The sequence below is a fragment of the Chiloscyllium punctatum genome, chromosome 17 (genome assembly GCF_047496795.1).
Source record: "Chiloscyllium punctatum isolate Juve2018m chromosome 17, sChiPun1.3, whole genome shotgun sequence".
NCBI classification, from domain to species: domain Eukaryota; kingdom Metazoa; phylum Chordata; class Chondrichthyes; order Orectolobiformes; family Hemiscylliidae; genus Chiloscyllium; species Chiloscyllium punctatum.
The window spans coordinates 77,362,196-77,389,484 of NC_092755.1; the positions used below are offsets into that span (position 1 = coordinate 77,362,196).

The 27,289-nt window shown below is 41.5% G+C and overlaps 1 protein-coding gene across 4 annotated transcripts in view; it reads right to left on the reverse strand.

The window, feature by feature from the left end:
• tctn2 (tectonic family member 2) overlaps positions 1 to 27,289 on the reverse strand; it is a 71,418-nt gene that overhangs the window by 15,166 nt on the left and 28,963 nt on the right. For 3 of the 4 annotated variants that reach the window (XM_072587603.1, XM_072587602.1, XM_072587604.1), the window contains 6 exons: positions 23,020 to 23,167; positions 16,998 to 17,135; positions 15,825 to 15,974; positions 11,909 to 11,992; positions 6,745 to 6,828; positions 4,710 to 4,827 (listed from right to left, as the gene is read on the reverse strand). In XM_072587603.1, coding sequence (XP_072443704.1) covers positions 4,710 to 4,827; positions 6,745 to 6,828; positions 11,909 to 11,992; positions 15,825 to 15,974; positions 16,998 to 17,135; positions 23,020 to 23,167 — 722 coding nt within the window. The remainder of the gene's footprint in view (positions 1 to 4,709; positions 4,828 to 6,744; positions 6,829 to 11,908; positions 11,993 to 15,824; positions 15,975 to 16,997; positions 17,136 to 23,019; positions 23,168 to 27,289) is intronic. The other variant, XM_072587606.1, reaches the window with a different exon arrangement.

Here is a 27,289-nt window from a genome sequence, read left to right on the forward strand (position 1 = left end):
GTTCCTAAGGATGGACACAGCATTCATGGTCAACCAGAATGTTAAAAATAGTAACATGCTTAAAAAAGTATACAATTGTGCAGATGGTGGCAGATCAGAAGATTGAACAGAAATTTTAAAAAGCAAATAACTACCAAAAAAATTAATGAGAAAAATGAGAGCACAAGAGAACACGAGACAGAAATATAAAAAAACAGTAAGAATTTCAATAGATACTTTAAAAAGTGAAGTTCAAAAAGTGAGCACTAGTCCTATAGAAAATGAAACTAGGGTATTCATAATGGAAAATAAGACAAAGACAGAAGTAACATCCCAGAAGCAGTGATAAAATCAGGAAATAAAAGGGAGGGAAGAACTCAGGAAAATCTCAATCACCTGAAGAGTCAGTAAGGAAACTGTTGGAGGCCCAGGCTGACACATGCCTGGGTCTTGATGGACTTCAACGAGGTAAATCATCCGCCGACATTTCTGCCACCTCCAAACAGACCCCACTACCAGGGACATATTTCCCTCCCCACCCCTTTCCGCCTTCCGCAAAGACTGTTCCCTCCGCGACTACCTGGTCAGGTCCACGCCCCCAAACAACCCACCCTCCAATCCTGGCACTTTCCCCTGCCACCGCAGGAATTGTAAAACCTGCGCCCACACCTCCTGCCTCACCTCTATCCAAGGCCCTAAAAGGAGCCTTCCATATCCAAAGTTTTACTTGCACATCCACTAATAGCATTTATTGTATCCGTTGCTCCCGACGTGATCTCCTCTACATTGGGGAGGCTGGGCGCCTCCTAGCAGAGCGCTTTAGTGAACATCTCCGGGACACCCGCACCAATCAACCATACCGCCCCATGGCCCAACATTTCAACTCCCCCTCCCACTCTGCCAAGGACATGGAGGTCCTGGGCCTCCTTCACCACCGCTCCCTTATCACCAGATGCCTGGAGGAAGAACGCCTCATCTTCCGCCTCTGAACACTTCAACCCCAAGACATCAATGTGGACTTCAACAGTTCCCTCATTTCCCCTTCCCCCACCTCACCCTAGTTCTAAACTTCCAGCTCAGTAACTGTCCCCATGACTTGTCCGGACTTGTCCTACCTGCCTATCTTCTTTTCCCACCTATCCACTCCACCTTCTCCTCCCTGACCTATCACCTTCATCCCCTCCCCCACACACCCATTGTACTCTATGCTACTTTCTCCCCACTCCAACCCTCCTCTAGCTTATCTCTCCACACTTCAGGCTCACTGCCTTTATTCCTGATGAAGGGCTTTTGCCCGAAACGTCGATTTCGTAGCTACTTGGGTGCTGCCTGAACTGCTGTGCTCTTCCAGCACCACTAATCCAGAACTTGATGGACTTCATCCCAGGGTTTTAAGAGAATTGGCAGTGAATTGGCTAGCTGCATCGATTATAATTTTCCAAAACTCCTTTGATTCCAGGACTGTCCTATTAGATTGGTACATACCAAATGTAACTCCTATATTCAAAAAGGGAAAGAGACAGAAAGCAGGAATCTACAAGCCAATTAGCTTACCATCTGCCATAGGTAAAAGCGTAGACGTTATTATTAAACAATTCACAGCAGGGCATTTGGACAAACCCAAGTCAATTAGTCAGAGTCGTCATAGTTTTTTGAAAGGAAAATCATGTTTAGACAACTTTTTGGAGTTCTTTGAAGACGTTACACATGCTGTGGATAGAAGATTGTCACACTAATTAAATGCTAATATTAAATATGGTCTGAAGAATTCTTGTGCCTAATAGAATAAGGGAACACGTGAGCGATGTATTAGAGTTGAGAGTCACTTGGTTTATAAATTTGAGAAACTAGTAATCAATGTGGATAGATTTATATAGAGTGTGGCTAATCGAAATAAAGCTATCACTAAAAACATGAACTTGGATTCTGTTTAGTGAGTTATTTTCTAGTGCATTAGATTTCCAAAAGGAATTTGATAAGGTGCTACATTAAAGATTATTGGAGAAAATAAGAATTAAAAGTGTATGGTCTGGCATATGGCATGGATAAAACATTGGCTGGTTAACAGGAAACAGACAGAAGGTGTAAATGGATATTTTTAAGATTGTGAAAATGGAACAAATTACGTGCCACACGGATCAGTGTTGGAACTTCAATTCTTTTTAAAATTTATATAAGAGACATGGTAGTACAATGGTTAGCACTGCTGCCTCAGAGTACCAGGAATCGGGTTCAATTACAACCTTGGGTGACTGTCAGTGTAGAGTTTGCGTATTCTCGCAGTGTCTGTGTGGATTTTTGCCAGGTGGCCTGCTTTCCTCCCACAGTCCAAACATGGATGGTTGGGTGGATTGGGTATGCTAAATTGTCCCATGGTGTCCAGGGACATGCAGGCTGAATGGATTACCCATGGTTAATACAGGGTTACGCAGATAGGGTGGTGGGGTGGGTCTGGGTGTGATACTCTTCTGAGGATCAGTGCAGACTTCATAGCATCCTTTGAAGTGCAGATAGCCTATGAACCTTTCTCTCTGGAGAGGAGGAAGAGGAAGAGGAAGAGAGGTGACCTGATTGAGGTATACAAGATAATGAGGGGAATGGATAGAGTCAATAGCCAGAGACTTGACCTAAGGTAGGATTGATTGGCACGAGGGGTCATAGTTTTAAGATATTAGGAGAAAGGTAAAGAGGGGACATCAGATTAAGGGTCTTTTACGCAGAGAGTTGTGAATGCATGGAATGCGTTGTCAGCGGTGGTGGTGGAAGCAGAGTTATTAGGGACATTTAAGCGACTGCTGGACATGCACTAAGATAGCAGTGAATTGAGGGATGCATAAGTTAAGTTATTTTATTTTACATTAGGATTAATTCGCGGCACAATATCGTGGGCCAAAGGGCCTGTACTGTGCTGTACTTTTCTATGTTCTATAAATGGAAGAAAAACATGGTTACTATACTTGAGAAAAGTGAGTTGTGAAGAGAACACAAGGAAGTTACCAAAAGATTTTGATGAATGCGAATAGGCAAAGATGTGGCAAATAGAATAAAATAGGGGAAAATGGGAAGTTGCCCATTTCGGCAGGAAGAATAAAGAAGCATATTATTTAATGTTGAGAGCTCAGAGTGTCCTCGGGGTTAGAATGCAGATACAGAGTGTTATCCAGTCAGCAAAAATGTTATGCTTATGGAGGGGAAAATGGAGAACAAAAATGGAGAGAGAGGTTAAGCTTCATTACACAGGGCAGTGATGAGTGCATGAGAGCATCAGTGCATAGTATTGGTCGCATTATTTAAGAAAGTTTTAACTGCATTGGAGAGAACTCAGGGTAGGTTTACTAGACTAATGCCTTGAATTGCTAGGTTGCCTCTTGAGCAAAGGTTGGATGGGCTAGGCTTGTACCCATTGGAGTTTAGAAAAGGCTTTCTGCATAAATGCATAAAATCTTGAGAGAGCTAGAGGTCACTTAAACGGAGATTAGGATTTTTATCACCTCTTAGAAGGTCGAGAATCATTGGAAGTACTTTCCTCAAAGAGGTGGTGGAAGCTCAGTCCTTGAATATTTTAAAGGCAGAGGTGGATTGTTTCTTGTTAGGCAATGGCTTTGAAATGTTACCAGAGGTTGGTGAGAATTTGGATAAGGTTACAGTCAGGTCAGCCATTATCTTATTGAATGGCAGAGCAGGCTCAAGAGCCTGAACAGTCTATTCCTGCTCCGGATTCTTAACCCCCTTTGCTCTCAAGAGAATAATCTCTTATCCAGAAAGTTCTATGTGATATATCGCAGGAAGTAGGAAGAAAGCTTAAATTAGTCACGTTAAGTCTTAATTTTATATTTCTGAGCTTATGCTGCAGGTTTAAAATATGGTTACGCGCTTAATACAGCTTGCCTTTAATTTTTTTTCCCTACACTACAGTGCCAGCAGTTCAAAAAAGTACCAGTTTGACCTGTGAAGCACTTATGCTTTTAGAAAAGCATAAAAAAGTTGCTTTCTTTCACCATTTAATTTTTTATAGTTATACAATGAGGATAGAACATAACAGCACATTACAGGCCCTTTGGCCCTCAAATGTTTCATCGACCGGTGAAACCAATCTGAAGCCCATCTATCCTACATTATTCCATTAACATCCATATGTTTATCCAAATGACCATTTAAATGCCCTTAAAGTTGGTGAGTCTACTACTGTTGAAGGCAGCGCATTCTGTGCCCTTTTGACTCTGAGTAAAGAAACCACCTCTTATATCTGTCCTATATTTAACACCCCTCAATTTAAAGCTATGTCCCATCATGCTCACCATCACCATCAGAGGAAAAAAGCTCTCACTATCCACCCTATCTAATCTTCTGATCTTCTTGTAATTCATTCCTAGATTAGTCCCTTTTCTCACACCCCTACAGAACAGTAGTGGTACACAACTCACACTGTCTCAGTAACTCAAGTAGTACAGCACTCATGTCTCATAATGCACCACAACTCCCACTATTTTATCCATCTTGATTCTTCCATTTTCACTTTAAAAAGCAACTTATTTGGACACATGTACAATTCAGTCAATTATAAGTAAGTGCTTTTTTAAAAAGTCAAGAATAAGCTATAATACATGCAGTCAATGGGGCAAATTCAGACTGTGACATAGCCTGCAATTTCATAAGTATAGATTTCTTAATAATAAACACTGACAATTTATTGTATTGTTTACAGAATCATATGTGGGCAAGCTACATACTTAAGACCAGAACAGTTGTCAAAAGCATCAATGCCAAGTCTCAACAGGCAACCAGAGAGGGAGTTCTTTCCAAACAACACTGATGTGATTTGAGCTGATGAGCACAACCCATTTCCAACTGCAAAGCAAAAAGGAACAAAAAGTTATTTTCAGGAAGAATACATGTGGAAAGTTGTTTAAAGTTACTGATATGTTGCTAGTGTAGTTAAAGTCCTGTCAGATTCAGCTTGATTTGTTCTGACCTGATGCTATAGGCTCTAGAGTGTGGTCAGTTCTTGGTCATCTCAACATCACTGGTGTAAGGAGATGGTCTTATTGAGCCACTTCTAATCAACAGACCTGATGAATGAATATTCAGAAACTGAAGTAAGAAGTCCCTCAGTGAAGGAGTGGCAGATGGAGTTTAATTTAGATAAATGCAAAATAATGTTTTTTTGGAAAAGCAAATCAGAACAGGACTTATACTCATAATGGTAAGGTCCCAGGGGAGTGTTGCTGAACAGAGAGACCTTGGAATGTAGGTTCATAGCTCCTTGAAAGTAGAGTTGCAGATAGATAGGATAGTGAAGAGGGATTTTGGTATGTTTTCCTTTATTGGCCAAGTATTGTACATAAAGATTGGGAGGTCATGTTGCAGCTGTACAGGACATCAGTTAGGCCACTTTTGGAATATTGCGTGCAATTCTGGTCTCCTTCCTGTCAGAGGGATGTTGTCAACTTGAAGGGATTCAGAAAGATTTACAAGGATGTTGCCAGGTTAGAGGGTTTGAACTATAGGGAGAAACTGACTAAGTTGGGGCTGTTTTCCCTCAGTCGGAGGCTGAGGGGTAACCCTATAGAGGTTTATAAAATCATGATGGGCATGGATAGCATAAATAGACAGGGTCTTTTCCTTGGGATGGGGGAGTGCAGAACTAGGTTGCATAGGTTTAGAGTGAGAGGGGAAAGATGTAAAAGGTGACCCAAGGGGAAACATTTTCACACAGGTAGTGGTGCATGTATGGAATGAGCTGCCAGAGGAAGTGGTGGAAGCTGGTATAATTACAGTATTTAAAAAGGCATCTGGATAGGTAAATGAATAGGAAGAGTTTAGAGGGCTATGGGCCAAGTGTTGGCAAATGGGACTAGATTAGGTTAGGATATCTGGTCGGCACAGACGGCTTGGATAGAAAGGTCCGTTTCAATGCTGTACATCTCTAGGACTCTAAGACAGGTAGTGATAAAATCAGCTATGCTCAAAGACAGCAAGTGGAATACTGCAGTTGGTCATGTGAGGAGGCGATGGTTCAATGGCACTTTCGCTGGACTGTTCATCCAGAGAACGAAGTACTAATGGTCTGGGGACCCAGATTAGAATCCTGCCATGGCAGATGGTGGAATAGGAATTCAATAAAAATCTGAAAGAAAAAGAGTCTAATGATGGCCATAAATCCATTGTCAATTGTTAAGAGAAAAACCATCTGGTTCAATAACGTCCTTTAGGGAAGGAAACTGCCATCCTTACCCAGTCCGGACTACACGTGACTCCAGCTCCACAGCAATGTGGTCGACATAACTGCCATTGGGCAATTTGGGACTGGCAATAAATGTTGGCCAAGCCAGCGATGCCCACATCCCATTAATGAATTTAAATAACAGTAGTCACAGATGAGGACAGCACAATAGGATAATGTCCTAGTATATTTCAATGCTGCACAGTTGCAAAGCTATGCTTTAAATACCTCAACTTATTTGAGGAGCCTTCAGCAAAATTTTAGTCAGCAATAAGAAAATAGCAAACTTCTCACTTCAACTGATGGTAAATTTCAGTCACTAGCTCAGAACATTCCTATTTAAAACCTTTCCAGCTTCCTCATTCGCCAATTTATCATTTACATGTCTTTTTTTGATAGGAAAGCTGTTCATTCACTGATACAGGGAAACAACAGCATCAGTATTTGTAGTGCACGGTGATCCATTAAACTTCATGACCCCGTTCCATGAAATGGGTGAAAAATGTGTTTGCTGTTTCAAATACCACAGGAAAATATATCACCTGGTTTCCATATGCTTACAGGAGCCTTTTGTAAGGTGCTGCCATTTTCAAGAGCACCTAAAACAGGCTTGCCAATTTGATAACCTGAAATCAATAAATACATCAGAACAGATTACATTATTTGCATATTTCACAGATGGTCTCAACTAACATCAAAAAAAATTTTTTAAATCATCATGATCACTTTTCATCATCTGGAATGCATTACCTGAAAAAGGACAGTGCCAACAGTAGAATATCTAGAATTGAACATAGACTCTCATTTCTTATCTGCATAGTATGTGCACGCTGTTGCCCATCCTTAATTACCCCTGACCTGAGTAGCTTATTTGGCCATTTCAGAGAACAGATTAAAAAATCACCTACCTTGTTCTGTATCAGGAATGACATGCAGGCCACAACCACATTAGGGTGTGTATTTGATTCCCCAAAAACATCAGTGAACCAGATAAAGATTTGACAACTGATGATGGTTTTATGGCTGCCATCACTGAGTCTCGCTTTCAATTCTAGTTATTTTTATTCATTGAATTTAAATCCCACCGCTGCAGTGGTATGATTAACATGCATCTCTGGAGCATTAGCTGGGTCACTGGATTACCATTTTTGAGCCACTGATGCAACCATTTCCTCTAAAGAGCACAAAAGGAGGTCATCCTACCATCATGCCTGTCCCAATCCTGTGACGAAATATTCAGTTGGTCCCACTCCCTTGCTGCTCCCTAATAACCTTGTTCTTCATCTCCCTTCAGTATTTATCCAACTCCCTTCTGAAAGTTACAATGTCCTACCATTCTTTCTGGCATTGGATTCCAGATCCTGGAAAGTCCTCCTATTGCTTCTATTTCTTTAATTGCCTTTAATCTCTGGTTACCAATACCAGTTTCATTAGAAACAGTTCATTCTTATTTCCTTACTGCAAAAACTATTCAACTCAACAGCAGCATCGAACATTCTCCTAGTTTCACTAGCTTTTGTGGGACAACTCCAGTTTCACAAATTTCTTCAAAGAATCGAAGACCAAGCTTTTTTCATTCATTCTTGGGAGCGAGATCTTACAGTCGGCATCCCTAATCACCATTGCGAAGGTAAGCTGACAAGCTACAGGCACATCTGTAGTGCTATTGTGGGGGCACTCCAGGAATTTGATCCAGCAACAATGAAGAACTAACTAGACAGTTCCAAGCTGGGAGGGTGTGCATCTTGGAAAGGAGCTTGTAGGTGATAGCCCTGTGCTTATCCTGTCCTTGCCCTTCTAACCGATAGAGATCACTGGTTTGGAATACGCTGTTAGTGTTACTGAAGTGAAGCTTGAAGATGGGACACATTGCTGCCCAATGGCAGGCAAAATGAATATGTAAAGGGACAGATGGAGTGCCAAACAAATGGGCTGCTCTGACTTAGATGGGTTCAAGCTTCTTGAGGTAGTTTGAGCTGCACCCATCCAGGCAAGCGGAGAGCTTTCCAGCATACTCTTGATTGTTGTCGATAGCAGACAGACTTTAAGGAATCAGGAGGTAAGTAACTCACCTCAGAAATACAAGCCTCTGACCGGCTCTTGCTGCCACAGTATTTAAATATACCTGCTCTGATCCAATTTCTGGACAATGGTAACACCTAAGATATTGATGTTATTGCTGAATGCCCTATCAATCTGTTGAATGTAAAGTGAAGATGAATTGCTGGAGATTGTCAATTCCTGACAGTTGTGTGGCAACAATTTTACTTGTACTTATCAGCCAAAGCCTTATTATTAGTACATCTTGTTACAAGCAGATATGGGCTTTGCAACATCTGAGGAATGCAAATAGTACTGAACACTTAAACTTCTGTAGAATTTCTACTTCTAATGTTATGTTGGAGGAAAGTTCATTGAGCAAGATGTTGAAAATGGTTAGGCTTAGGACACTATCCTGATTAACTCCTGCAGCAATGTTCTGGGACAGAGATGCTTGAACTTCAACAATCACAACCACTTTGTGCTGGTATGATTCAGATTTGTGGAAATGTCTTCCCCTGATTTTTATGAATTTCAGTTTTGCTCAGGCACAGTCTTAAATGCTGCCTAAATTTCAGGGACAATCACTTCCCTCTCACCTCTGGAATTCATCTTTGTTATCCATGATTGGAAGGAGACTGCAACGAGCTTTGGAACGAATAGCCCTAGTGGAATCCACACTGAGAATCAGCAAGATTACAAAGAACAATGCAGCACTGGAACAGGCCCTTCAGTCCACCAAGCCTGCCCCAATACATGATACCTATCTAAACTAAAAACCTTTTGTCTCTACGCAGTCCATATCCTGTATTCAATGTGTATTCATAAACAGGTCGTTCTGTTATAACACCCATTTTGTCAACGCAATTGACAAACTGGGGATGCTGTTTCTACAGTGCAAATTTTAAGAAGTGTGTTGGCTGTAACGTGATTACAGCGCCAACGCTAAGCGCTGTTTCTATAACATGGGGTTAAACATCACACAACCATCACGTTATAGAAGAACTGGCTGTATCTATCAAGCAACCTCTTAAATATTGTGTCTGCCTTTACCATAACCTCTGGCACTAACCACACTAAAAATCTTGCCTCTCATCTCTTTTAAACTTACCCCCTTACCTTCAACCTATGTCCCCTAGCAATTGACATTTCCAATCCAGAAAAAAAAAACCTCCATCTACCTATTCTATCCACTATAATTTTATAAACCTCTATCAGGCCACCCTTCAGCCTCTGACACTGAAGTGAAAACAAACCAATTTGCTCAAATCTCTCCTCATAGATAATTACCTCATTTTCTGTACCCTAAACAAAGCCTCCACACTCTTCTGGTATTATGGCAACCAAAACTGTATGCAATATTTCAAATGTGGCCAAATTAAATTTCCATATAGCTGCAACACTATTTCCCAATTTTCATACTCTGTACCCCAACCAATGAAGGTAAGCATACCATACCCCTTCTTGACCACATTATCCACGTGTTACCACTTTTCAGGCAACTGTGGACCTATATGCTTAAATCCCTCTGTATGTTAATGTTTCCAAGGGTTTTGCAACTTACTGCGTACAGTACTTCCCACTGCATTAGACCTTCCAAACTACATCACCTCATTTGTTTGGATTAAATTACACTTGCCATTTCCACAACTCCCCCAATCTGCAAACTTACTTAGACTACCTACATTCTCTTCCAAATCACTTGTGTTACAAACAGGGATCCCAGAAATGATACCTCAGGAACAGTGCACTAATCACATGTCCAGTCAGAAAAACACACTCTTTCACCACTCCTCTGTCTTCTATGACCAAGCAAATAAACATATGAACACATAAAATGAGAAGTCAACCATTAAATTGAAGTCAACCATTGAATGTCCTGCCATTCAATAAGATTATGACTTCTCATGGCTTATCAATTTCTGTTTTGAAATTCCAAATTCCCACCTAAACCCAATAACTGCTGCATTCACTTTCCATCAATTCAATTATTTAAAGACGATTGATGGGATGCAAACTGACTGGATTAAATGAGGCCTGCATTTTTAACAAGACATACCTGGTTAAGTATCAGAATGGTCAGGTAAATGCCAGTTTTATAGCTGTAACTTTGAAACTGGTCTTATAATTAGTGCAATAGTCTTGGATTTACATGTAAAATATTAGGAGAAAGTGAGGACTGCAGATGCTGGAGATCAGAGCTGAAAAATGTGTTGCTGGAAAAGCACAGCAGGTCAGGCAGCATCCAAGGAGCAGGAGAATCGACGTTTCGGACATAAGCCTACCACCCCATCAACCTCCAGATATATCGTATCATCCTTCGTCATTTCCGCCATCTCCAAACAGACCCCACCACCAAGGATACATTTCCCTCCCCTATCAGCATTCCGGAAAGACCACTCCCTCCGCGACTACCTCGTCAGGTCCACACCCCCCACTAACCCAACCTCCACTCCCGGCACCTTCCCCTGCAACCGCAAGAAATGCAGAACTTGCGCCCACACCTCCCCCCTTACTTCCCTCCAAGGCCCCAAGGGATCCTTCCATATCCGTCACAAATTCACCTGCACCTCCACACACAGCATTTACTGCATCTGCTGCGGCCTGCTCTACATTGGGGAGACAGGCCGCCTACTTTGCAGAACGTTTCAGAGGACACCTCTAGGACACCCGCACCAACCAACCCAACCGCCCTGTGGCTGAACAGTAACTCCCCCTCCCACTCCACCAAGGACATGCAGGTCCTTGGACTCCACCATCGCCAGACCATGGCAACACGACGCCTGGAGGAAGAGCGCCTCATCTTCCGCCTAGGAACCCTCCAACCACAAGGGATGAATGCAGATTTCTCCAGCTTCATTTCCCCTCCCCCCACCTTATCTCAGTCCCAACCCTCTTGACCTGCAGTCTTCTTCCTGACCTCTCTGCCCCCACCCACTCTCCGGCCTATCACCCTCACCTTAACCTCCTTCCACCCATCACATTCCCAACACCCCTCCCCCAAGTCCCTCCTCCCTACCTTTTATCTTAGCCTGCTTGGCACACTTTCCTCATTCCTGAAGAAGGGCTTATGCTTGAAACGTCGATTCTCCTGCTCCTTGGATGCTGCTTGACCTGTTGTGTATATATTAGCCATTTTTTCCAAATATCAATTAATTTTGTCCTGGAGTATAGACTCTCGAAGTTGCCTGACCATCAATATTATTCTGACTGTCCAGCAGATCCTGGGTTTATCATTTTTCCTCTTTCTGAACAGGGCATATCTGCAGTGTGGAATGTTTTAGATAAAATCACAAATTGATGTTCACCCTCCCAACCTACAATCAATCATCGCAAACTCAAGAGCTTAGGTTTGCAAAAGCTCAATGGAGCTGACTGGCCTGTTCTGTTCTTATGACTCCCATGAGGAAGTAATCTAAGTAAATTTAGAGGTTAATTGCTAGGACTTCATTGAACATTTCAAATTATTAGACACTCATACAATCTATCCACAGGTCACTCTGAAAACCTTTTTGGGAGGACAAAGTTAATTTGAAATTATATTGCAGCAAAAAAAAAAAAAAAACTTTGTATATTTTCATTTAAGTACAAGACACATAACCCCACTTGCAGCAATTAACTTGTGCAGAATATGATCCAAGTGGATGCAGTAAACTGATCTCTCACCTGGATTTCCAGACAGAGTCACATTGGATGGATGGTCATTTTTGAAGTTAGTGAAAGTCACACTGAATCTTTGAGTCAAAGTAGCTAGAAAGGAAAATGATTGAGATTGAAATTGAAATTGAGATGGAGACTAAGATGAGACAGACAAATGCAAACTGCAGGGTCATCAGGAGCTAAATTCCATAAGCAAAAGGAAGTGCAAAACAGGCTAACACTAAATAGCTAAACAGCTAAACAGAAATAGGGAATGTAAGAATTTTGAGGAGGAGTGGGCCACATGACCACTCAACAGTGCTCTGCAATTTTAAGGTCTTCGCTGATTTGATAACTCCACATACTTATCTCTCCCAACAAGGTATCACCTAATTACCAAGCACCTGTCCACCATGAGCTTAAAAATATTCAAATACCCTGCTTTCACCACATTCCATCCCATCATCCATATCATTAGTGTAAACTGAAACATGTTCGAGCCCTGATGCTGATTGCTTGGCACACCACACATTACATCTTGCCATCCAGAAAGTATGTGTCCTGTTGGCTAGCCAATCTTCTATTCTCACCAATATGTTACCTCCTACAGCATAAGCTTTCATTTTCCATAACAACATGGCACTTTGGCATGACACTTTTCAAAACCTCCTGTTAATCAGTATTATACATTTATTGATTCCAGTTTATTCACAGCAGTTGAAGCAACAAATGCTGGCGATCACAGTGGGTGAGACAGCATCCATGGTGAGAAAGCAGGCTACCGTTGAGTGTCTTGATTTTTGGACCATAAGATATATAGAAGCAGATATTATGCCATTCAGCCCATCATCGAGTCTGTTCCACCATTCAGGTCATGGTTGATAGGTTTTTTGACCCCATTTTCTCGCTTTTTCCACATAACCTGTGATCCCCTGGGCAATCAAGAACTTATCTATCTCTGTTTTAAATATACTGAATGACCTAGCTTCCACAGCCCTCCGTGGCAATGAATTGCACAGATTCACCACTGTCTACCTAAAGAAGTTTCTCCTTATCTCCGTTCTAAAGGGTCTTCAATTGACTCTTAGGTTGTGCCCTCAAGTCCTCATCTCTCCAGACAATGGAAACATATTCCCAACGTCCACTCTGTCCAGTATTCTGCAAGTTTCGATCAGGTTCCCTCTCATCCTTATAAACTCCATCAAGTATAGTCCCAGAGCCCTCAAATATTCCTCATATCATATGTTAAGCCTTTCATTCTTGGGATCATTCCAAAGAACCACTTCTGGACCCGTTCCACTTCCAATACATCCTTCCTGGCGTTCAGGGCCCAAAATTACAAGTAATACTCTAAACATGGTCTGACAGCCTTACATACAGATAAGGAAGGACACCACTCCAACTGGGACAATACATCCATCCATGGATAAGCCAAACAAAGACATGCATGAGAATTCCTAGAAACCTGGCATTCCAACCAGAAATCAGCATACACGTTGACTTGGACCCCATTTACTAATGTCGGAGACAGAAAACAAGAAATGACATCGCCACCCCAAGGAAACCTAAACAGATAACTGAAAAGCAGGTCACTAACACCAATGCTTCACTGGAGACTCACTGATGATGTTACCTAGTATGATGACTAAATGTCTGAAAATGAACCTTCCAGCTCAGCAAGCAAACTTACATCCAGAACTGCTTAAATGTTACAAGAGTTTCTGACTCAACTCCTTTCAGGCATTGAATTCCAGATTCCCGTCACCTTTTGGATCAAAACATTTCTCAACTCTATTCTTAACCTTCTTAAATCTGCGCCCCTAGTTACTGACACTTTAAGAAAATACCTTCTCATCCACCCTATGCTCCTCATCTCACACAACTCCAACAGGTCTCCAATTAACTCTCCTTGCTCTGAAGAAAACAACCCCAGCCTATACAATGTCTCCTCATGGCTCAGACCCTCCATTCTAGACAGCATCCTGGTAAGTCTCCTCTAATCCCTCTAGTGCAATCACATCCTTCCTGTAATATAATCAGAACAGCACATAGTACTCCAGTTGTGGCCTCTCAGCATTTCATACAGTGTCCTGATGATAATTTGAGTTCCACCCATATCCTGATTTACAGGTATTTCTAAATGTTACTTGCATTCTCCTTAGTGAGAACTAATGCCAAGCACCTGTTAAATGTATGTGGCATTTCATTAAGTTGTATTATTAAATCCCAAAAAAACTTACCAATTATAGGACCAGCATTTGCTTTGTCTGGTTTATAAAAAATATCTAAGGGCGGCTCCTCAGTTTATCAAATTCCAACTTAAAATGCTCATACTTACAAATACGATCCCATGTACGGCTGTAATTTTAAAGATCCAATTTTCACACATTTCCTGTATTTACAAAATAGCTGCTTTGCAATGTCCTACACTGTGCCAATTTTCATACAAATCAACTTGTGAACAGACTCCAAAACAGAACCCATTCACGACCCGAGAAATGCTTGTAAAGAAAATCTTTTTATATACTTTTATATTCTAGCCAACCTTCTTCCATGCTTTATTTTTCCCTCCTGGTTAATATTGCAAAGAATGGTGTAAATATTAACAGCAGATGATAGTTCAGTCTTTGGAATTTTAATTTTCCACTGCAATGTCTCTATTCCAAATATTCTGAAATGTCACATTAAAAAGTCAGCACTGCAGCTCTATTAACCTATGCCTTAATCTAATTTCTTAAATTACTTTAGCTATTTTGTTATTTTTGCAACCTAAAGTCTCATCTGTTGATTGACTCTTTGGTTTCTTCTCTCTACTTCTTCCTGTCACAGTCTGTTTATTATTTCGCAAATTTACCATTTAAATCCTGCTCCATAAATTTTGTTTTAAAATTCATTCACAGGATGAGGGAGTCACTGACTAGGCCAATAGTTATTGCCTATCCCTAATTGCCTAGAGGGCAGATAGGAGTAACCACATTGCTGTGGGTCTGTAGGCCAGACCAGGTAAGGATGGCAGTTTCCTTATCCAAAGGACATTGTTATGGACCAGGCCAGACCCCCTCAAAATATTTTAAGAATAGGTTTAGAATACATGCATATATGAAGGGTTTAGAGGGGTATGGGCCAAGTGCTGGCAAATGGCATTTGATTAGGTTAGTACATCTGGTAGGAATGGGCAAGTTGGACTGAAGGGTCTGTTTCTGAGCTGTATATCTCTATGACTGCATGACTAAAGTAGCCTAGTCCCTAACTTTTTCATATTTTAAAGGCAGACATGAAGTGGATATTCCAGGTGTGATGCAGCTGGTCAAATCTCTCTGCTTTAAGCAAAACAGAATTTATTACAATTGAAACATGAACAAAAGAAAATGGAATTTAGAATAACAGTTATTAGAAAACTTAACTGACCCAACACAGCAGGTTAACTAAGGAGCTATTCCAATTCCCATAACATCCCATAAACACACAGGCAGGAGTGATTTCACAGAGTAAAGTCAGCCAGGAATCACCTGAAGTTTAGAACCTTTCTCTGCACTACAGCAACTTCTGCTACAGTGAAACCAGCAGCTTCTCACTGTTACAACTAAACCAATCTAGAAAAAAAATCTGAATTGTGAGAACTGGCCACTCCGCTGCCATTGTTAAAGTAGACATTTCAATACCTCTGCCTTTAAGACCTTTCTTGAAAAAAAAACAAGGTCAAAATGATACTGTTAAAGTGACAGTATTGTCATAACATGAGTGAACCAGATGGGTTTTTCTTCACAATTGACAATGGATTTGTGGTACATTAGTCTCTTAATTCTAGATTTTTATTGATTTCAAATTCCACCACCTGCTATGGCAAGATTTGAACACAGGTCCCCTGAACATGATCTTGGATAATACCACTAGGCTGTCACCTCCCATAAAAATGGATAAAATAAATGGAGAAATGTCCTACCTGGAGAATCTAAGGGAACATTTCCCACTGTGACAAGCAAAGTAACATTAGTGATCACATTTCCTTTCCAACCGAAGACATAATCTGCCTGCAAAATCATATTTTCACAGATTCCATCTACAAGCTTGGTTTCTGATTTATGAATCGGCTCTGTATGAAGAAAACAAACACGTAACACATTGGCTAACCCCAAGTCTAATTTGTTTGAAATTTTTCTTGCAAAGAGCCAACATATATAATGACAATAATGATCTCTTACCATGCCATAAACTTCTACATTCCCATAGTGGTCTTGCAGATTGACACCAAAGTTGGGGTGAATGCAGTACTTAGAGGTGAATTATGAAGTGGTAATAATCAATACTATCAATGTCAAAAGTCCAGAACCTTTGTTATAATTGTACACTGTACTGGTCAGGTTACATTACGCCCTAACCAACCATCCTCAACAAGGAGGCAGTCAAACCTTAACAACAGTGTACAAAGTTCTGGTGCAAGGAGGAGCTCGTTGACAAACCGGATATAGTCATTCACAAAAAAAGATACATTCCATTGGGTCTACAGAATTACATTTATGAGGAATAAAAAGCAACGTGAAAATATTTTAGATACACTGATGCAAAGCAGCATAGAGACATGGTATGAAAACCAAGGTTGGAACTTTGGGTACAGAATTGGAGGCAATTTTTTTTTTTTTTTTTAAAAACACAGTTTGACCAAATGGTGGAACTAGGAAAGCTGTTGAGCAGACAGACCAGACTTATTAACTGCTAGATGATACAATGTGATGACAGGAAGGTTCTGGAAAATGAGCTGAGATCAAATGGGGAGAAGACATTCTTCAACCAAGTCCACCTTGAAGTACGGAGATCCATTCAATCCATTTGGGATTCCCACCCCCACACACACCTGCTTACAGTTACCATTCACATCAGTGAATAGGTAGGCAGGTCTCAACTGGGCCCTCGCCTTGCACAGTGGTGGGACCTAGTTCCAAAATGACCAAAATAACCATCACCGTGCAATGAATCACAAATTGAAACCTTAGTGAAATTGCTATTTCCTTAAACAACACTTCCGCCCATAGTTGATCATCACGGCTATCCAGAGATTAAAATTTATGCTTAACAATAGCAAGAATATTTTAACAAACCTCAGGCCAGAAGTTCATACCTACAGAAGCTGTGATATCCAGATGTTCAGGAAACCAGGACTGGTTAGCAGGACTTGGCCCTAAATTCACAGCGGTCATAGCAATGAACTTGCTGAGGTCTGTGGTTTTCTGATAGGTTATGACAGCAGAGATCAACACTACATGGAGGAAACAGTCCAATTACTCTTGTAGTCTCATTCCTTACACCTTTCATTTCCATTCATCGCCATTTAAAATAAACATAATGACTTTCTTTAGCTTGTAAACATTGTTAATTAAGTGAAAAGATCAGGTTGCAGTGTGTTCAATAACTATTGTATAAATTTAAAGGTGTTCACACTTCTAAACAATTTTAAAAAGTGTTATGGACTAGGCCAGACCACTCAAAACATTCTTAAACAGGCAGCCGCAGACCATAACTTTACAATTTGTTTCATTAAGTGCACAGTGAAAATTACCCTGAGTAAGATAGCGAGATTGACTACTAAATTACACAATGAAACACAAAGAACAAACTTGATTGAGTTTTTTGAAGAACAAACAAAAAGGATTGATGAGGGCAGAGTAGTAGATGTGATCTGTATGGACTTCAGTAAGGCATTTGACAAGGTTCCCCACGGAGACTGATTAGCAAGGTTAGATCTCATGGAATACAGGGAGAACTAGCCATTTAGATACAGAACTGGCTCAAAAAGGTAGAAGACAGAGGGTGGTGGTGGAGGGTTGTTTTTCAGACTGGAGGCCTGTGACCAGTGGAGTGCCACAAGAATTGGTGCTGTGCCCTCTACTTTTTGACATTTACATAAATGATTTGGATGCGAGCATAAGAGGTACAGTTAGGAAGTTTGCAGATGACATCAAAATTGGAGGTGTAGTGGACAGCGAAGAGGGTTACCTCAGATTACAACAGGATCTGGACCAGATGGGCCAATGGGCTGAGAAGTGGCAGATAGGGTTTAATTCAGAAAAATTCAGGGAAAGCAAATCTTAGCAGGACTTATACACTTAATGGTAAAGGTCCTAGGGAGTGTTGCTGAACAAAGAGACCTTGGAGTGCTGGTTCATAGCTCCTTGAAAGTGGAGTCGCAGGCACATAGGATAGAGAAGGCAGCGTTTGGTATGCTTTCCTTTATCGGTCAGAGTATGGGAGTACATGAGTTGGGAGGTCATGTTGCGGCTGTACAGGACATTGTTTAGGCCACTGTTGGAATATTGCATGCAATTCTGGTCTCCTTCCTATCGGAAAGATGTTGTGAAACTTGAAAGGGTTCAGAAAAGATTTACAAGGACGTTGTCAGGGTAGGAGGATTTGAGCTACAGGGAGAGGCTGAACAGGCTGGGGCGTGACCTTATAGAGGTTTACCAAATTATGAGGGGCATGGATAGGGTAAATAGACAAAGCCTTTTCCTTGGGGTCAGGGAGTCCATAACCAGAGGGCATAGGTTTAGGGTGAGACGGGAAAGATATAAAACAGACCTAAGGAGCAACTTTTTCCACAGAGGATGGTACGGGTATGGAATGAGCTACCAGAGGAAATGGTGGAGGCTGGTACAATTGCAGCATTTTTAGAGACATTTGGATGTGTATATGAATAGGAAGGGTTTGGAGGAATATGGGCCAGGTGCTGGCAGGTGGGACTAGATTTGGTTGGGATACCTGGTCTGCATGGACCAGTTGGACCGAAGGGTCTGTTTCCATGCTGTACATCTCTATGACTTTATAACAGAATAAAGAACCCCTACAGAACTCAACCTATCCAACTAGACTTCATTATGCTGTTCCAAAATATACACAACAGGCACGATAAGCAAATTCCCTTTAAAAACCAATATAAATGAAACTCATGCTTACAGGTTGAAGTTGAAGGGCAGAAAAGAGAGAGGTTCTACACAGTTCCTTGTTCAGTCTTGAACTGGCAAGTTCAAGAAAACCTGCTCAGCTCAGCTAAGAGCTGACCACTCCCCTTTCATTATACAGGTCAATTCTAAAACATGACCACTTTGGCCTGAAGTCTCATCTGTTTACATATAAACAAAAGGCCTCAAAATCCTTTTCATCTCTGTACCAAACCAGACTGATCAGAGCTCAGCCCGGTTTATTGCCCCTCTGAATAAAAATCAAGGACAGAGTCTCCTTGAGCCAAGGAACAGTTTTTAGGAAAAAAGGGACTAACTTTGTGACAAAAAAAGTAAATGGTGCATTTATCACACCAGGCACGTGATAGGGCAGGTCATATTGCAAAGGAAATGATATTGTTTTGTCCTAAAACATACCTTAATTCTGAGTTAATATCCATTACCACTTTAAAATACCAGGCATTCCTAAAGTTTTCATTTACCACCAATAACCTCAAGCTTCCAACTGGTGCACGCTTTCTATGTGTTCAGGAAATATGGAAGCCAATGTTTATTGTCCATCCGTAATTGCCCCGAGGTAGATGATAGTGAATTGTATTCTTCAATTGCTGCAGTCCATGTGCTATTATTTCTAAGTTAACATGGTGAATGGCTTCCAGTGGAACTCAGGGTTGCATTTGTTGGGGTCAGTCATCCAGATCCAATACATCTTTGCAGGTGTTCCTTAGAAAAAAAAAGTGTCCTAGGCTTAAACATCTTCAGCTTCATCAAAGACCTTCCCTCCATCACAAGGTCAGAAGTGGGGATGTGAGCTGATAATTAGATAATGTTCAGCACCAACTAAGAGACCATATATGCTGAGATAGTCCATGGGCAAATATCCAAATATGGGCAGATTAGTGGCACACAACACAATGGCCACTATCACCACCATCAAGAGAATCTGTCTACCTCAGCAGTTAATGGCATGATAATTGCTGAATACACCAGTAACAACATCTGGGTGAAACCATCGACTAGAAAATGAACTAGATTATGCACTTACTAAACAACCCCACCACCATGTGGCCAAACACTTCAACTCCAAGTACATGCAAGTCTTGAGTCTCCTCCACCGCCAAATCCTAGCCACCCAACTAGAGGAAGAACACCTCATTTTCCACCTTAGGACCTTCCAACCACTCAGAATCAATGTTGATTTCCATTTCTCCCCCACCCACCCCTTGTTATCCCAGATCCAATCCTCCAACTCGGCACTGGTCTCTTGACCTGTCCAGCTTCCTTCCCACCCCTCTGTTTCATCATAGAACCATCACCCCCCGCCTCTTCTCCCTCCTCCCTCCCCACAACCTTCATCTATCTATCGGATTCCTAGCTACCTTGCCTTCAGCCCCAAACCCCTCCCATTTATCTCTCAGCCCACTTGGCACCTCCCTTCCCCTCCTTCCTGATGAAGCACTTATGCTCGAAATGTCTCCTGCTCTTTTGATGCTGCCTTACTGGCTGTGCTTTTCCAGCACCACAGTCTTTGATCCTGTATTATGCATATTGTTATTCCAGAGATTGATAGTTGAACCAAAATCAGCCTTTCCACCTATTTTCACAACACAGTAACATTAAAACCTTCAGAGACCCTCAAAATTGATCCCAATGATTCCAAACCAGATTTTTGAATAATCAATCCCAGATTCTGCAAATAATCAATTCCAGACAGACACTCTTTTTATCTTAAACAGCAGACTCAACAGTATATTATCAATATATGCACTTTAGCAGAGCAAAGTTAAATAAAGTACTCTAACCGGTCTATGCTTTAAACCCAGGCCCATTCACAAAGAAAGACGTATATACAGACAGGCAAACACGGTTAACACAAATAAACCGTGCATTATGTGCGTGATTTTCACAGGGTGTGGTCTCATAACCATTGGTGTTGGTTTCTTGGTTAATTTTCTGAACAAGTCAATCACATTCACCTTTATAGTTCACCACAATTGGTTCTCTATTTCTCAGTTTCCATGAACTGCTAATGCAAGGTTAGGCAGGGAGCTTTCAAATATTCATGCTGTGGCATCAACAGCACTATTCCTCTTCACTGAAAGCCCGACCCGAGGGAGGGAGGAAAGGAAAGGAAAGGAAAGGAAAGGGAAAAGGAAAGGAAAAGTCGGTCGGTCAATCTGGAAGCAGTGGTCAATCTCCTTGGAGATTCCAGTTACCACCCTATATCTGCCATCTGTTTGAGCAAAAGATGTTTTCCAGACTTGCTGGAACAAATTCCGAGGTACTGACCTCATTAACAGCCAATATCTGCTGTATGTTTGAACATAATGCGCTTCTCCAATGATGAAGCATCTGCAGAAACTTTTGACCAGGAACCAACCTGCAATTAACTTCCAGTCCTGGCTTCACAAATAAACAAAAGCTTTCCTTATCACACAACCTGCTACCCACTAGTCCAAAGCTGTTGGGAGCAGTGAGTCACTGATTTGAGTCTTTATATCTGACATTGGAGAGCAGAGGTTTCTGGGAAAGGAGGGACTTTTTTTTATCCCCCTCATCCAACCTTAAACACCAGAGACACATTAAGCAAGCTTCGCTTTTTTACATTCTGATAAGGGGACTAGCAGGGATGGCAGTGCAGGGAGAGGAATGTTCCTCCAGTACGAAAATAATGAGCAAGGCTCTAATAACAAATACTGCGATTACAAGAGCAGGTCAGAGGCTTGGATCTTGCACGGAGGATTCACAGGTGTACTTATAAAGTCTGTCCCCCATCTAGCAGTTTCAGTCTTCTTTCAAGTGGTGTTCAACATGGAGGAGTATTGATTTATCAGCTAAAGTGAAGGCAGTATGTGGTAATCAAAAGGAGGTTTTCTTGTCCATGTTTGACTGATGCCATTAGACAATCTAGGGTCCAGAGTCAATGCTGAGGTCACCCAAGGTTAAGTGTCATCTGACTGCATGCCACAGGGTCATCATCTCTGCTGGGTCTGCCAACGGGACAGGGCAAGCCCATTAGATAGTGATTTGGTCTCTGGGACTTTGAGTGTGAGAAAACTATCAGCAATTCGTTCACGGTCATAGTTTCTGGTGCCGACATCATCAATTCAGAGTGGTGCATCTGGTTTAATTCTTTTCATGTGTCTGTGTGCGCGCGCGCGTGCGCATATAAATATAAAATATAGTGGCTGGCCATGCTATTTCAGGGAGCAGTTAAGAGTCAGTCACATTGCAGTGGATCTGGAGTCACATGTCGGCCACACCAGGTAAGGATAGCAGATTTCCTTCCCTAAAGGATACTAATGACCCAGATGGGATTTTAGAGCAGTCAACAATGATTTCAGTCATCATCATCATTCAAATTTTAATTCACAACTTTTTGAATTCAAATTCAACCATCTGCCACAATGGGATTCAAACATCAAGTCCCCAGAGCATTACTTGTACTCTGGATCACTAGGCCAGCAACAGTCATCCATTTGCACAACAATGTAAATATATTGTAAGGTTGTACCACAAGAATGTTTTGTGCAAACTTTAAGCACTCCCAGAAGAACAGCAACGTACTGGGTCATATTATTTCATTTTAAAAAATGGGAGCTCAAATGATATGTTCAGGGACACTAAACACACAGGAGGATATCCCAGTCGAAGCAGGAAAGAAACTACTACTAGTAAGGTTTTAGAACATAACTTAGTACAGACTTGACACTGCTCAACCAATTGGTACCTGTTCCAAGCTAAAAATATTATGACAAACCTGTCCTTCACTAATTATCTATGGTTTCAGAAGCAAAGGAGAACAGAATTTTCTTGAATCTAAGGAACTTCAGTGACCACCCGTTTGGATTTCTCTAGTTTGAGCAGCTGGAAATGAAGTATAAGATCATCTCTTCTTCACAGAATGGCAGAGCATAGGAGACAGCCATTCAGCCCATCATGTCTGTTCCAATTCTTTGAAAGTATTTGCCTATTGGCCTCTTCTGCTTGCTTAATCCCCATGATCCTACAATTTTCATCCGCTCCCCATCCATTTTGCATTTATCAAATTGCCTTTTGAAAGTTCATTGAATCTGCCAGTGGGGAGGAACAAAAAACTACTTACTCAACAAACTCCCCAGTTTAAGTAAAAGAAATAGCCTTACACAAACAGCATCATTTCTGTCCAATAAACATGGTACTTACATCCTTGGCCATTTTGGATACGAATATCATCACTAATGTCATGGTTATCCATACAACCTGCAGCAGTTAGAGGGGTCACACAATGTGCGTCAAAATCTTCAAGGTAAGCCACAGGTGCATTTGTCAAGCATTGACCGTTCAAAGATCTCTTAAAGCATAAGCATACAGACAAAGAGTAAGAGTGGTGGAGTTGCTTTCTTCCTCTCAGTTTTAGAAATTAAATTGCATAAACATTTCCACAATTTCTCAGAACACACGATATAGGAAAAGAACTACACTATTCACCTCAAGCCTGCCCTGCTATTCAATATAAGAACAGAAGAATTAGGAGCAGCATTTGGCCCTTTGAGCCTGTTCTGCCATTCAATAAGATCATGTCTGATCTTCTTATGGACTCAGCTCCACTTATTCACTCTCTCACCATATCCCTTAATTCCTTTATTGTTCAAAAAAATCTTGCTTAACTTTAAAAACAGATACTCAAGTAGCATCAACTACTTCACTGGGCAGGGAATTCCAAATTCACAACCCTCTGGATGAACAAGTTCCTTCTCAATTTAGTCTTTAAATCTGCTTCCCCTAATTTTGAGGTTATGCCCGCTTGTCCTAGTTTCACCTGACAGTGGAAATATCCTCTCTACTTCTATCTTACCTATTCCCTTCATGATTTTATACGTTTCTATAAGATCCCCGCTCATTCTTCCAAATTTCAATGAATATAATCTCAGTCCACTCAGTTTCTCCTCATAAGCCAAGGCTGTCAACTCCAGAAACAACCTAGTAAACCTCCTCTGCATCCCCTGCATTGCCAGTACCTCCTTTTTCGAGTAAGAGACCAAAACTGCACACAATACTCCAAGTACAGAAGCAGACTGTACAGCTGCAACATAACCTTGCTGCTTTTAAACTCAATCCCTTCAGCAATAAAGGGCAAGACTATTTGCCTTCCTAATTACTTGTTGCACCTGCAGACTAACCCTCTGATTCATGCACAAGGACACCCAGGTCCCTCTGCATAGCAGCATGCTGAAACCTTTTCCTATTCAAGTAATAAGCCTTTTTGCTGTTGCTCTTACCAAAATCGATGACTTCACATTTAATTCCCTCAACCAGACCTTTGCCCACTCACTCAATGTATCTATGTTCCTCTGCAAAGTTTCACAGTCCTTTGCACACTTTACTCTGCCATTCATCTCGGTGTTATCTGCAAACTTCAACACTACACGTGGTCCCCAACTCCAAATCATATATGTAAATTGTGAATAATTGCAGTCCCAACACTGATCCCTGAAGCACATCACTCATTACTGATTGCCAATCAGAATAGCACTTGTATATCCCACTCTTTGCTTCCTGTTAGTCAACCTCTATCCATGCTAATACTTTACCCGTAACACCATGCACCTTTATCTTATGTAGCAGCCTCTAATGCAGGACCTTGTCAAAGGCCTTTTGGAAATCTTGATACACCACACCACATCTACTGGGTCCCTGTTGTCCTCTGGTTGTAATGCATGCATAGAATTCCAGAAGATTAGTTAAGCATGACCTGCTCTTCATGAACCCATGCTGCATCTGCCCAAAAGATAGATGCCTTGCTATTTCTTCCTTGAAAGTAGACTCAAGCAATTTGCCCACTACAGAAGTTAAGCTAACCTGTTTATAATTCCCCGTTTTTTGTTTACTTCCCTTTTTAAAAACTGGCGCCACATTTGCTGTTTTCCAATCTGTTGGAACTGCCTCAGTTTCCAGCGAATTTTGGAAAATTACCACAATTACACTTGCTATTTCTCCCACCATCTCTTTTAGTACCCTGGGATGCATTCCATCAGGGCCAGGAGACATGTCTATCCTTAGCTCCATTAGCTTGCTCAACACTATCTCTTCCATAATAATGATTGTTTCCAGGTCCTCACCTACTTTGGTCACTTTGTCAATTACTGGCGTGTTATTACTGTCCTCCACTATGAAGACCAACACAAAATACCCATGGTGTGTAGCAGCAAGGCGGGGTGAGGTGATGTCCTAGTGATAGCACTGCTACATTATTAATCCAGAGACTCAGGTAATGTTCTGGGGACCCAGGTTCGAATCCCGCCACGGCAGATAGTGGAATTTGAATTCAATTTGGGTGGCATGGTGACTCAGTGGTTAGCACTGCTGCCCAACGACGCCAGGGACCCAAGTTCAATTCCAGCCACAGGTGACTGTCAATGTGGAGTTTGCACATTCTCCCAGTGTCTACGTGGGTTTCCTCCGGGTGCTCCAGTTTCCTCCCACAATCCAAGGATTTGCAAGTTAGATGAATTGGCCATGCTAAAATTGCTCATAGTGTTCAGGGAAGTTAGGTCAGGTGCAATAATCAGAAACAAATGTGGAGTAATGGGGAATGGGTTTAGGTGGGATACCCTTTGGAGGGTTGTTGTGGACTTGTTGGGCCAAAGGGCCTGATTCCACACTGGAGGGATTCTATGATTCAAATGTTTTAGCCATTTCATCATATCTCAAAACTAAATGCCCCTTCTCATCCTCTAAAGGAGCAGCATTTACTTTTGCCACCCTCTTATGTTATATATTTATAGAACCTTTTCCTGTCTTAATATGGTGTTAGTTTTTTCATGTTTTATCTTATTTTTCTTCATTCTTTTATCGACATCCTGTTGACCTTTAAAAAGTTTTCCCAATCTTCTAGTTTTCCACTCTTCTTGGCCACTTTGTATGCCTTTTCTTTCAATTTGAGAGCCTCCCTTACTTCCTTAGACACCTATGGCAGATTACTCCTTTTCTTACAGTCCTTCCTTTTCACTGGGACATACTTTGAGAGTCAAAGATGTATAGCATGGAAACAGACCCTTCGGTCCAACTCATCCATGACGACCAGATATCCCAACGCAATCTAGTCCCACCTGCCAGCACCTGACTCAAATCCCTCCAAACCCTTCCTATTCATATACCCATTCAAATACCTCTTAAATGTTGCAATTGTACCAGCCTCCACCATTTCTTCTGGCAGCTCATTCCATACGTGTACCACCCTCAGTGAAAAGGTTGCCCCTTTGGTCTCTTTTATATATCTTTCCTCTCTCAACCTAAACCTATGGCCTCTAGTTCTGGACTCCCCCACCCCAGGGGGAAGACTTTGTCTATTTACCCTATCCATGCCTATCATGATTTTATAAATGTCTACAAGGTCACCACTCAGCCTCCAACGCTCCAGGAAAAACAACCCCAGCCTGTTCAACTTCTTCCTATAGTTCAAATCCTCCATACCTGGCAACATCCTTGTAAATCTTTTCTGAACCCTTTCAGGTTTCACAACATTTTTCCTATAGCAGGGAGAGAATTGCATACAGTATTCCAACAGTGACCAAACCAATGTCCTGTACAGCCGCAACATGACCTCTCAACTCCTGTACACACTCTGATCAATAAAAGGAAAGTATATCAAACACCTTCTCCACTATCCTATGTGCCTGCGACTCCACTTTCAAGGAGCTATGAAGCTGCACTCCAAGGTCCCTCTATTCAGCAACACTCCCTAGGACCTTAACATCAAGTGTATAAGTCCTGCTAAGATTTGTATTCCCAAAATGCAGAATCTCACAGTTATCTAAATTAAACTACATCTGCCACTCATCAGTCCACTGGCCCAACTATCAAGATCCTGTTGTAATCTGAGGTAACCTTCTTCACTGTCCACTACACCTCCAATTTTGGTGTCATCTGCAAACTTACTAACTACATCTCTTCTGTTCACATCCAAATCATTTATCTAAATGACGAAAAAGGTGGACCCAGCACTGACCCTTGTGGCACTCCACTAGTCACAGGCCTCCAGTCTGAAAAACAACCCTCCATCACCCTCTGTCTTCTACCTTTGAGCCAGTTCTGTACCCAAGTGGCTAGTTCTCCCTGTATTATATGAGATCTAACCTTGCAAACCAGTCTCCCATGGGGAACTTTGTTGAATGCCTTACAGAAGTCCATATAGATCATGTCCACCACTATGCCCTCATCAATTCTCTTTGTTACTTCAGCAAAAAACTCAATCAAGTTTGTGAGACATGATTTACCACGCACAAAGCCAAACTGACTATCCCTAATCAGTCTGCCTTTCCAAATGTATGTACAGCCTGTCCCTCAGGATTCCCCCCAACAACGTCCTCACCATCGACATTAGGCTCACTGGTCTATAGTTCCTTGGCTTGTCCTTACCACTCTTCTTAAACAGTGGCACTATGTTAGCCAACCTCCAGTCTTCCAGCACCTC